Source organism: Plectropomus leopardus, chromosome 9 (assembly GCF_026936395.1).
Source record: "Plectropomus leopardus strain MGB_pleo_1.0 chromosome 9, ASM2693639v1, whole genome shotgun sequence".
Lineage (NCBI taxonomy): Eukaryota > Metazoa > Chordata > Actinopteri > Perciformes > Serranidae > Plectropomus > Plectropomus leopardus.
In genome coordinates, this window is record NC_142184.1 from 26,725,170 (window position 1) to 26,738,737 (window position 13,568).

At 39.8% G+C, this 13,568-nt stretch overlaps 1 protein-coding gene across 1 annotated transcript in view; it reads right to left on the minus strand.

The window, feature by feature from the left end:
- The window catches only part of celsr3 (cadherin, EGF LAG seven-pass G-type receptor 3), a 129,636-nt gene that overhangs the window by 49,862 nt on the left and 66,206 nt on the right, over positions 1 to 13,568 (minus strand). Inside the window, exons 9-14 of the mRNA XM_042492564.2 lie at positions 13,055 to 13,218; positions 12,422 to 12,547; positions 10,655 to 10,824; positions 9,423 to 9,608; positions 6,990 to 7,100; positions 6,634 to 6,802 (exon numbers count right to left, since the gene is read on the minus strand). Coding sequence (XP_042348498.2) covers positions 6,634 to 6,802; positions 6,990 to 7,100; positions 9,423 to 9,608; positions 10,655 to 10,824; positions 12,422 to 12,547; positions 13,055 to 13,218 — 926 coding nt within the window. The remainder of the gene's footprint in view (positions 1 to 6,633; positions 6,803 to 6,989; positions 7,101 to 9,422; positions 9,609 to 10,654; positions 10,825 to 12,421; positions 12,548 to 13,054; positions 13,219 to 13,568) is intronic.

The following is a 13,568-nucleotide window of genomic DNA, read 5'->3' on the forward strand; positions in this document are numbered from 1 at the left end:
ATCCATGCCGTCTTGAATGGCACAAAGAGGCATTTTTTTGTCAACCCTCACTATATAAATACGAATATAAATCTGTTTTGACAATTGTATAGTTAAGATTGGTTCAGACACAAAAAGACTTGATTAGGTTTAAGGGAAGATTGTGGTTTAGGTTAAAAACCACATTGGTAAGGGCATGCGGCCCGACAGCGAGCAGGTGAGGTCGGGACTTTATAAAAATATAGCAACCAGACTGTCAGCAGCCCGCATCCAAGAGGACACTATGGAAATTTCTTATCATACTTATTATACTACCCTATATAAACATAAGGATAACCCAGAATAACAGAAAGAAAAGACAGGAAAATACATGAATGAATTAACAAATAAAATACACTAAATTATAACCTTCTATTATTTTACACTATACACTTACATAGTGCCGCCAGTTAGCTTAGTTAGCCTGCAATAATTTTGGCTTTTCCATCCATCATTCTATTTTCTGTGTCCGTTATCCTCTAACGGGTCGTAGGGAGGACTGGAGCCGAACCCAGATGACATTGGGCAAGAGGAGGGGTACACCCTGGAGAGGTTGCCAGACTTTCTCAGGGCTCTTAGCAACAGGTGCTCACACTCACACTTACACCTACAGGCGATTTAAAGTCACTAATTAACCAAACCAGCATGCATTTGAATTGTGGGAGGAAGCTGGCGAGAACCCACACTGACACAGGGACAACATGCAAACTCCACACAGTAACACGGGCCAGTCGGCTTAAACCCAGAGCCTTCTCACTGCACCACTGTGCCACCCTGCTGCCTATTCCATTACAATATATGTAATGTTCCTACATTGCAGCTTGCAGTGAATGGAGGAGAGGCCAAGTTTGAATGTCGTGTTTGCAAGCAGTAAATTCCAGCATCGTGTATCTTTAAGACCTTTGGAGACCTTTGACGCCGTGGTTAAAGTTACAAATATGTGGTTAAGGTTAGGGTGTGACAATCCAACATTAGTTGTTAGGTTGAAGCCAGGAATGAACAGTGGTCTCCTGTGTTAAAACATGAATCCATCATGACCTCCTCCTCACACAAACACTACCTTACTTCCTGCTCTGCTCCCATCTTAACTGCTATGGCTGCTAGAGGTTTTTTTTAAATTGAATGTAAACGTACTTTATGTCAAATTGGACAGTTGATGCTGTTGTTCTTCTTCGGAGGACAGTTAGTTTCTATATTTACAGTATTTTTGTTAAACTTGGTTAATACCATCACTATATATGTATGCTGGCTTACTGAAATAAAAGATTTATATTTTTTGTTTAAATCTTCATGGTCAGGTTTGACTGTAAAACTTTGTACCTCAAACATGTATACAAAATTCTCTTATTAAATCTTGTCCAAGTGAGCGTGAACAGGTTCAAGAGGCCTAAAATTTTAAAAACTTTCTCAACCCCAAGATGACCAGTGAGTTTTAAAAAAAGGAGCTTTATGTGAGTCTGTGTAAGTAAAACAAGGTGCAGTAAAATTTTCTTCATCTGCAACATACAACAGTGCCAAATCCCTGTACATTTTGAGTTTCAACATCAAACCTGATCAATAAATGACATTCCTAAGTGAGGAGTCATTTGTCATAGAGAACAACTTTGCCCTGATTCAGCATCTTGAGGATGTGGCATCTATTGTAGGATGGTAAACAGGAAATACAGTTTGAAACTCATAAATCTCTCACTCTCTCTCCCAGAGGGTCCGCGCTTAATATACTGCAGCTGCACCCCACACCGAAGACTAACAACCTCATATAATGTACTTTTCTGACAAACTCCATCTAAAGAAATGTGTATTAGTTCATTTCAGTCTCTATTTTAATGTCCTGAGAACATTGATGAATGACTCATTATTACAGTAAAATCTGTTCTGAGACTTCCGGCTCTCAAACCATGAACATATGTTTTCTACCTGTGATCCAGTTGGTTTTTAAACAGCTCAGGGAACTCAAGCAGACATAAATCAACATGGCTGTAATTTATCTCATTAAATTGAAATTTTCACCACAATGATATAGCCTGTAGCAACCGGCAGCAACTGTCACGTAAATACACAATACACACACATACACAGGCTTACATACTGTAAACGTATGCAGAGACACACGAGGGCAGATGTTTCTCTGCCTTGTCATGCAGGAGCAGGAGTATTGCTCGAATCAAAGGAGCTGAAAAGCAGTTGCGTTAGAGAGCCGTTGGACTAGTTTCAGCACCAGTCCAAAACACACACACACACACACACACACACACACACACACACACACACACACACACACAAACACACTTTAAAGGGAATTATTCAGAGAGCACCTCTCTCTCCCTTATCTCTGTCTCTGCTTTATTAAACTTTGATTTGGTTTGTCTCGAAGCGGCATTCATTGTTTAACAATTTTCATTTTTAATGCTCATTGTGCTGATGAAAGATAATGATAATGAGAGAGAGAGAGTGTGTTTACAGTAAATAAGTGCATGCACATGAAGTTTGTGCATATGCAGTGTGTGTGTGTGTGTGTGTGTGTGTTTGTGCGTGTGTGTGTGTGTGTGAGAGAGAGAGACTGAGTCCACGTGTGAAGGCATCAGTGTGAGTTTGTGTAGTCTCTCTGCGTGTGTGCTCCGTGCTAATAAGTCAAGGTGTTAGCATTAGCTTGCGGGCTGGTGCAGGATGTTACAGGGATAGCAGTGCCTTGCTGCTTCCTCTCCCATGCTGTCAGGCCTGAGGCTCTCTCACTTTCACAAACTAGACCCTCCACGAAACACAATCTCTCACTCATTATTCTTTCACTCCCTCCACCTCTGCTTTAATCTCATGCTCTCATTTCCAAACTTCTCTTTCTTGTAAAACTTCCCTTTGAATTCTCTTCTACCCTCTGGAGGTAAAAACTAGGGTAGCAGCCTGTAGCAGCAGGACGTATGAAGTTTGCTTAGTTTGGTCACAGAGGTGTGACAGAATCAACTTTAGTGCTGAGGTAGTCTTACCCTCCATATGCAGACAGTCGAAGCTGAAATGCACAGCAATAAAAAACACCATTGTTTACAGCTCTGCTTACTAAGCATGGTCACTTCGACTTGCAGTGCTGTTTGCAGCTGAAAAACTGAACCATGTACTGTTTTGCTCTTCTGTATTTTGTGGCAGCAATGTTGCTGGCCAGTCACAGCTTACAATTAAACACAATGGCATATTTTGTTTGCAATTGGCATACCGTGTTTCTTTTTTATTTAAGTGTAATTCAGTGATGCAGAATGTTGTATATTTTAAATTGTCTTTGTTTTTCAGCCCAACATTTCTGGACAAGCTGTGAGAAACAACCCTCATTCAAGTCCTGAGTCTACATGGACAAAACTAAATTACCAAGAAGTGTAAGACTTTGTCTTAATTCTCTTCTTTAATGCTTTATGCTAATTACATTGACACTTTCTTTGACCCCAACAGGTTGTGGTAAAATAACTTTGTACCAAACATGATTTGTACGTGTCTTTGGAGGCTAACACTGGAACAGAAAAAAATGCACAAAGACTACAATGAAAGAGAACAGTTTAAAGTTACAATGCCGACCTGTAATGTTAGCATTTGTTTGTAATTATAGGGGACTATTAGCTCCACTGCTTTCTTTTATTTGTAAGACAGATATATCATGACACAGCCTGTTACCCACTGCAGGGCCCAGTGACAGGTCAAAGTCCCAGTAAACATGAATACTGGGCTTTCACACTGATTATCCAAATGTTGGCACATTTTGCTGTGTATGGATAAATACAGATGCAGCATTAGATCATATATCAAATATTTTTGCACATACTGACCAGGTGGCTACCTCTGGGGCTGAAAAATGAAGCCAACTAAGGGGTGCTAAAAACTACAGTTCTTTGAACAGCCACTGCGGCTGGCTTGGGGAGCCAGTAAATCCCTATAGACCAGCATTTTAAAATGTGCAACTCTATAGCAGAAATAAATATGTTTATAACCCTTGCTCCTCCACAGTTCCAACCTCTGGTCCAAATTTGGTAAAAAGATGGTGATGACCAAAGTGCGAAACTTGAAGCTTAAAAACTGCGGTCCACAAACCGATAGGTGACGCAAAGCTGGCTGCCTTTTTTCTTTGTAGTTTTTTTTTCACTTTGTGTTGTGCTCCTAGTTTTTTTAGTTTTTTAAATGCTGGGTTTAGAGACTCATTTCTGCTTATATGATTTCTTCCTTGTGTTTTGTAAATTTGTAAAAAATTGCCCTTGTGTGCCCTTCTGGCCTTGGCCCTTTGATGCATGTCATCCCCTCTCTCTTCCCCCTTTCACACTTAAACTGTCCTGTCAGAATAAAGGCAAAAACCCAAAAATAATCTTTAAAAAAAAAAAAAAAGAAAAAAAGAATTGCCCTTGTAAAGCACTTTGCAACCTACCTCTGTGAAAAGTACTGTGCAAATATATTTTACACATTTACTTACATCCATTATTTTTTATACAGTCTATGATAATGACCTGCCCAGACGGTAACAGGAAATCTACAGCTGCATCTAAGAAAAGATGCGTGTTGAGATACAGAGAAGGAAGATGATGAATGTCAGGAAAGAGAGTATTAATACCTTGAAACTAGTATGAGAAAGTGGACTGGCTACTTTATCTCTCTCTCTCTGCTGGTTTTGTTTTTCATGTGGTACTTTCTCTCTTAATTTTGCTCCAATCTCTAGTTTCCTCTCCCCTTTAATCATAAATATAAATAACCTCTTTTCATCGTCTCTGCATAGTTGATCTAGTCTGTTTAAGCAATACCCATAGAACTGGACTGCAGCTGTTGCATCAGCAGCAGGTAATAAAGCTTCAAATAAATACCAAATCTCACTCTGCATCTTCTCCTTCCATTTTATCTCACTTCTATGATCTGCATGTCTCTGTGTGCATATATGCCAGTCGTGTGTGGTTCTACTCCCAGTCGTGTCACCAGTGTTTTCAGGCTGTTTGATTTGACTTTCTCGTGCCCTCTTTCTTCTCTTTTTTTCCCTCTTGCCTCAAACTTTTGGTGTTTATATTACACTATTTCTGTCGCCCGCCTCTTTCTCTTCATTAATCATTAACATGTTCAGTTTCTCTGTTCCTCCTTTGCCTCTTTTACATTTTTCTATAGTTCTCTTTCTCCTCCCTTTTTATCAACATCCCTCTATAGATTATATGTTTTCCCTCCTCTCTTACTTCAGTTCTCCACTCCTCTCATTCTCTTTTAATCAAGTTTCTCTCCTCCACATGAATTCTGCCTCATTATATCCACCTGACTAAGGAGATTTTGGAAGGTAGCCTGCAGTCAGTCTCTTTCTCTCGGTCTCAGGTGGATGAGAACTCATTATGCAATCCCAAATATCTGTTTAACCCAGTTAGAGCATTGGCAGACACCTACGCAGAAATGGCCACTTTATAATTATTCTTTTTTTTCTCTCTCTCTAAGTCAGCTGGCTCCTTTCACCTTCTCCTCTCACACATCTTTGCTTTCACAGCCAATGCCCAGAATGTGCAAAATATTAAGACCATTTCCCTGGCACAGAAGTTCGCTTGCATTCAATTTAACTTGCATTACTTACGTGGAAAATCGTTTTTGGCTGTGTCACTTGGCAAGTTCATTTAATGCATTCATTGGCAAAGTCACAACACGAGATACAAGAGTTTAGCAGACATGCCAATAGTTTCAAGCCTTAAAATGTGTAATTAACATAAATACCCTTTTGTGTTGTCACTTAATCAACTATTTTTATATAAATCAATAAATTATTTGATTAAATAAAATAGTGGAAAATGATGTTTTTGTGTGTGCCGCTATTTTTTATCATAAAATCAGTACAGGAACATTGTTGTGCCAAACTTAAAGCTGGAGTCTGTGATTCTGGAGAAAGTCCTTCAGAGGATGCGGTAATATCTCAGTTGTTATTTGTGTTCAGTACTATTATGGCGTAGCTCTGTTACTCGTGGGAGTGGATGTGGAAACGGGAGAGTAGCCGGCATAGTGTTGTGTGGCTGGGTCCAAGCCACTTTGTCTGTCTCCCATTTACAGAGCCTGGGCTCTGCATGATAACCAGATTTTTACTTCAGCACACACACAGACAGACGACTGGTGGACTGTGAGGAGATATTCACTGAATTTAACAAAAACTATATTAGATTGGGATCGCAGACTACATCTGATATTGCCTCATTAAAAATATTGATTTGGTTTAACAACTTCTTTCTCTGTTTGTGCTTCTTTTTAGAAACACTCACACAGATATTACACACAGGCTCTTACAGTCAAGTCACAGCCACAGCATCATTATCCAGAGAGTGCCATATCACTAATGGGAAGTTAGACGAGAGCTGACACGTCTAAATTTACTCTTGCACAGTTGCTCTTGCTGCTGCAAAGCAGCATCCCTCCTACTCTGTTACATCTATTATTACACCTTCCAGTTCCATAAATGAGAAAATCAACAATCAATGTTTTCTGAACAGAAAGTCAATCTGTCAAACTGGCTGGACACTGGAGAGCCTCATAATCGCATGTCAATTCACGACTAGAAGCAAATATGTTGTGCTTCTTTTCTCAAAGGCAGCATCTTCAATCATTTATACCAAACCAGCATCATCTCTGTTCACTCACCAGGTTCACAGACACAGGTGTGCCGCTCCCACTGGTCGGAACAGCGGCTGTGGCCGGGGCAAGGAGACGAGACGCAAGGGTTGCCAACATTACAGCCGATCTCTACTTTGATGGCTTTCGACGGGCGTGGCAGGGCAGGAGCATCAGGCCGTACACCTAAACGAACCCCCTGTAGGAAGAGAGAGGGAAAGGTCTAAGTTATAGGGAGTTAAAAAAGAGAAAAGGCAGCTTCATTCATTTACTGACATCAGTCAATCCCATTTTTCTTTCGCACATTTCCATCTTTTACGTGCCAGTATGTCCAGCTTCCCTCCATCCATCAATAAACATTAAAAATCCAGTTCATCCATTCTCACCTGTATGCATCCTTTTATCCCGTTTTGAACCTCTCCGGAGCCCAGCACTCCTCCCACATGCAGATGTTTCACCTTCAAACCATGAATCTCATTTCCCACTATCACTGTTCCCTAATGGGGAGAAAAGAGGGAGAGAGGTAAGGGGACCGCTGGAGACAGGAACGGCAAAGATTATTATTATTAATAGCTGTATGCAAACTGACTACCCAGAAAAATAAACACAAGGAGCACATATGAATACAATTATCTGACAACGAAGAAGAACTCTAAGTTATTTGATAAGAAAATATCGAATGAGGAATGGAAAAATGAGTCAGAATGAAGAAAAGAAACTGTCAGCCTCAAAGGTCTGTGTGAAAATGTATACAATGACAAATTCATATTTTATTAGGTTATAGCATGACATGTATAGGGAGCTAAAATGAATCATTTAAACTGAACAAAGATGAAAATTACTTCTCAGAAAGTATTACTGATTTTTTTTCTTTTTCCTGATCACCAACTGGAAGCCATGATTCTTCTATATTTTCATTTGCCACTTTATGACTCATTACTAAGGTTATAATGACGCTCATGTCAGTGGAGGGGGGGAGCAGGGAACTGCAGCGTGAGTGATTGGCTTTATTAAATAAAAGAAACCAATAACATACAGTCACTGTGGAGAAGGTCAATACACAACTGATAACACTGACAGTGTTGTGAAGCAATCTTGACAGGCAACAACTATGAAAAGAAAATCAATGAGCCCCATTTATCACCGTTAGCAGCAGAGGAAGATACTAAACTGGAGGGTGAAATCTGGCTGATAATAGCTATGCACACGCCAAAAAACTTTCAAAGGTAATTACTGTTTCATTGGCAGCTACGATGTTTAATAATTTAACATCTAAAAATGTTGTCTGCACCGTTTACTCAGTATATTACTTGATGCACTTTGAAGAATAGCCCGGTGAACCACAATAAAATGATGAAAGATATCATTTGCAGGCAGATAATTTAAGAATTACAGCAACATGAAAGCAAAGCAAAACATGCCGTTTTGCTTGTAGAGTTTGTTTACTTTTCTATGTGCGTGCTACTGTCACATATGTACACACCTCATATAAATGTATGCACACCAAACAGGCGTGAACTCATACAATGTGACATATTAATAAACTACAGATTAGGGAAACTAGCATTATCAGTCCACATTTTAGAGTGTGCTGCTATCCAGGGTTAGGAAATCTGTGTGTGTTTTGAACATTTGTGAGGGCATTGTGAGTGGTATGGTACATGTCTTAAGGGAAAGAGGATAGAAGGATATGGGACGAGTCGATCAGTAACTGTAAAATGGAGAAAATGAAAAAGTTTGTATTTTTGGAAGTAATTTTGGCAAATATTGGTCTTGGACTCTTGAGACAAGTCAGTTGTGGAAATTAGCTGCAATAAAGTCACTGGTTTAAGAGCAACTTCTCTTGTTTCAAGATTGAGATGATCTGCCTTAAGGGCTGTCCATACCAACAATGATAACTATTATAATAATTACAACACTATAACAAAAACTACAAATATAGCTTTAGAAATCTCCTAAATCAAGTGGATGCTGGTGTCCACACTACTACTATAACGACAAAAACAATGACAAACAATGTCACTGCGATCACTTTCAGAGCAATTTGATGAATGATAGAGACACTAACATCCAAAATCCATCCGTGTTTATAAGCTGTCATATTCAACATGGCAGATATTACATTATGAACAAAAAACAACCCGAGCTTTGTAAGGACTGCAAACACAGCTTGAGTGTGCAGTATGAACCTGGCCCCGCTGCTTACCGAATGTTATCATTCATCAGCAGGGATGTTCAAGTCATTATAATTATAGTTAGCGTTCTTAGTGTTGACGGCCCATCTTATCATATCTGTAACTATGCTGAGAAATGATGTCATGCCATGTGGGGAATCTTGCTTTGACACAACTATGATTTTAAGATGTCTGTGTGTGTGTGAACATATTTTATATTGGAGGATTTCCTGCTTTCATTCATATAAAATGCTTTACAATTCTAATTAGAGGTCTATACTCTCTACTAACAGCCAAATGAAATTAAATGAAAGAATCAGTGCTGAAAAAAAATGCCTATTTTCAAGGGAACACGGTCCATTAAGGTTGTGAATCTGTAATGGGTGTTGTGGAAAAAGGAATACCAGAAAATTAATTGTTAAAGGAAATTAAGTATTTTTGATTAAGTAAAGCAGATATTATGTAGTCCTTGTTATTCATTTAAATATGTGCTTGCGGGGTAATTCTAATGACTGCATTTGCATTATATTAATACTTTTTAAAGACTTGAACTTGCTGCCCTAAAATATTTTATCCACAGTTATTGCTGTAACACTCAGTCTGTCCTAAAAACCTTCCCTTCAAGGTTTGTATCGTGTCTATTACCTGATAGAGTCCAAAGTCGAGCCGTAGTGTGGCAACATAGCGCGTCTCACGGCCACTGCGAACATCTCGCAGCTCCAGTTGGAGGTCGTGCCACCGGCCGTCTGCCACCTGCACCTGATCCAACCGCAAACGCACAGGTCTGGTCGAACCCCGGGTCACTGAGAACACCAGCTGACCATTTATCACCTGAGAGGGGTCGAGGAACACAAGCAGACACAGACACACACACACACACACACACAAATAGGCAAACACCAGAAAAAAAGGAAAAGATTAGAGAGGACAAGAGGGAGTGTGAAGACACATGAGTCACTGAAAAACAGTGAAAGAATACAATAACCAGCTTGCCTGGAAAGAGGAGAGTGAGAGGTGACTGTGAGAGGTGTGTGTGTGTGTGTGTGTGTGTGTGTGTGTGTGTGTGTGTGCGCGCGTGTGCATGTATGTGTGTGTGTGAGTGTGAGAGAGAGAGAGTGAAATGGAATTCCAACATCTTGACTGCTAATACAATACTGTCTTTGTATGGAGAAATATAAATGCAACTGCACATCATTTCAAGGCTAATAGCAGCATTGTGACATTTTTGACTTATATAGAAGATGATAATGTTGTATTAAAGACACTTATTGGAACCACAATAGCTATGAGACACAAGTATAATTCCCATAATGAACATGACCACTGCCAATACACTTAGCCCACGCTTCATTTTACATCCTGTACCGCCTGTTGGGGCTTGGCTTAAAATGTGCGGCATCCATTTTAATCACAATATCAAATTGTTTGTGGCACAAAAGTGGAAGATGATTCTGCCATGTATATTTTAGCGGAAATGAATGAGTTTCTGGCAGTGGTAAAAGCCAGGTAAAAGGGGAAAACAACATGATTTTGTTAATCCTCTTCAGCAGAGCCAAAAAGAAAAACCACCCGCCTGAGAGGGAGAGCAAGGCCCTGGCAACAATCTCCTCTGCAACGGGAATGAACAGGTTTATGGGGAACATTGTTTTGCTTTATGAAACTTCACTGAGCTTAGTGTGACTGTCACAACAAGGGAACTGTCACTACAATTTAAATGTTTTATTAATGTTCAAATATGTTCTAGCACAGAGATTAACAGAAACACAACACTACACGACAAAACAGTATAGTCAGTGTACGTGTGTGTCTGTGTGTGTGTGTGTGTGTGTGTGTGTGTGTGTGTGTGTGTGTGTGTGTGTGTGTGTGTGTGTCCATACCTGAAACAGCAGGCTGGTGTATTGGCCAGCCTGAGCATGCAGCAGCGTTCCCTCTCGCGCTCTGGTCCTGAAAACGAGGCCGAGGTACCACGGCGTGGAGATGGTCACATCGTTTTTTAGGTCCCACCAAAGGGCGCTGTTACCCAGGAAGCGATGGGGGTGTGGCATCACTGAGGTGGAGAGTGAGTTAAAGACAGTGAATAAAAAGCACCACAGTGTCCAGAGTAAAAGATCAACAAGTTTTGGTTATGTAAAAAAAAAAAAAAAGAAAGTTGAATATTTTGACCAAGCAAAAAAAACCTTTAGACACACTCGTGGCCTCGGGCTTAAGCTTAACCATGAGTCACAATGTCTTTAGTTCACGTCCGGCTAGGGACCTTTCTTGCGTGTCATCCCCAATCTTTCCCTCCCCTCATTTCTTATTGTCTCTCTAATGAAGGTCAGTATATGTTTAATCAGGAACACTTTCTTAATGCTTCATTTATTCACAGTTCTGTCTCCCTATCCCACTCTCACCACTTCCTCCAATCAGCTGATTATGGGCATTTCGCTCTCCTTGTTAACCGATAAGACTTTGCCATGATCTGCCAATCATGTTCCTATTGTCATCTTTTAATCTATTCTCCTCTCTTCTGTTAACTGGCATTTTAGGCATAACCCGGTACTAGCTCATCAAAAGCTCACAGGCAGATCCTCAGCTGTCTCAAATTTATTCTCATTACCACCACCATCACTATTCTACATCTTCACCACCCTCCTTAAATATATGACATCACGATGGGGTCTTATCACCAAAGACTTCACATTTTTCATTTTTATGTACAGATGTAAATATTCTTTTCACTCAGAATGAGTCTCTCCCCGGTGAACTGTTGACTATGAAATAAAGGAATTAAATGCCCAAAAAAGTTGAAAAGGAATAAAAAAAAAAATTAAAACAGCAATTGTTCTCAATTTACTATTCTATTCAGAGATCACATAAATACGACTTCACTTCAACCTACAAGGGCCGATGCCACACACTTTCCTCCAAGGGTTAACTGTGTACACTCTCTATTAAGACATGTCAATAAATAGAAATGAGTATAACTCTTTATGATACTATTAGTCTCGCTGTGTTGGGCTGCAGTAAATATTCGGAAGTAAAGGGAATCATCCGTTTCACCTCGTTCCTTTAGCCAGTACCTTCAAAGGTCGACACCCACTTACCCATTTATCCACCTATCCATAAACCTGCATTTCACTTGTAGCATTATTTTACTCATGGACTCTATAAGCCTACAGCTGTGACAACTCAGCACAAAATGAGGAATAAATAATAAATGAAGACTGAGGCATACAGAGCACTTCCTAATCGAAACTACTTAAGTACTAAAGTGTGAAGCAGCCCATTAAAACAGGTTTGACTTATGTAATTCAAACAAAGTGTAAATAACAAAGAGCTGTGAAAAGTTTAAAGGTATTACCTGATTTTAAGATTAGTAAATTATTTACAAGTTAATGTGGCATTATTTTAATTACTACTAACAAATTAAGGCCACTGAGGGTCAGAATGGTTTGGCTGTTTTTTGTTTTTTTTTTTAAACCAGGACCATCATAACCACTGGCATCAGAACAAACCTGCCAATCATCATAGCCATGGCTCCCCTTGTTATTGATAATTATACCAAAAAGGCAAAATAAATGTGACACTTTTGAGGGTTGTCGCTGGTTAAAAGTGAAACACATGTGACCCTATGATGAAAATAAACCCATAAAGCCTCTCACCATGGCTGCAGTCCTTCCCTCCGTACCCGAGGGGACAGTCACAGGAGAAAGTCTCCCAGCTCACCCTGCAGGTTCCTCCATTCTGACAGGGGTTGGACTTACAGAAGGGAAGCTTGGCACTGCAGCCTGTCAGAGGAAACAGAGACGATTACATCATACATTAAGTGCTCAAAATGTATCACCATGAGTTGTGTCTCAGCGAATGAAAGATGATGCAGCAGTCAGCTGATGAATCATGATGTTTATGAGCCACATTTTAAGTCCCTATAAAAGGATTATCATTTACTTGGAAGTGAACTTTTCCAATTGTAGTCAGTACTTGATTCAAATGGCCTCTACAAAAGCAGTCAATTTTTTTTTGGTTTGCATTTTCAATTTTTAAATATTAATGTAAAGTTAAATATCATATCAAATGAGTTCATGAGCGCATAACAATTAACAAAGATGGGATACTGAATCTTATTCCGTTTTGACCTTCTAATTATAACTTTTGTTAATCTTACAGTGAAACAACACAATTAAACCACTGTGTTGACTAGTCTGAAGATATGCTTTAATTTATCACAATGATTTGTATCACTTTATTTAAAAAAAGAGGACATTTATGGACAATTGTGGGTTAGCAGTGCTGACCGGGGAGCGTTCCATTGTTAGCGATAAACCCAGCCAAGTCCAGCGGCTTGTTGTCAATGTGCAGCTCCTTCATGCAGCCGATAAACTCTCTGGTGCCAAATGGGAAGTTGTCTGGTACGTTGGGAACTCCGCCCAGAAACAATGGACCGGTCAAGTCCAGAGACCTGAAGAGGAGGGAATAAAGAGGAGGCAGAGTAAATAAGGTGGAGAGGAAAGGAGAATAAGGAAGGAATGGAGGATTATCCTCAAGAATGGATGGGAGGAGTGAAGGGAGGGAGGGTAAGAAAGGAAAAACATGACGAGAGGGTATGAGAGAGGCAAAGGGATTAAACAAACACAGAGATTAAATGTGTCATCAGAGGTAAATGTCAAAAGGAACAAAAATCTGAGGATCACAGTTGATGTTGAGGAAAAATGAGATGACAATGATGCTGTTGAGGGTAAAAGTGGAAACAGCAGGGGACGAGAGAAATTGAAAAGATGAGGGGAAAAAGGGAGAGGCAGTGAACAAACA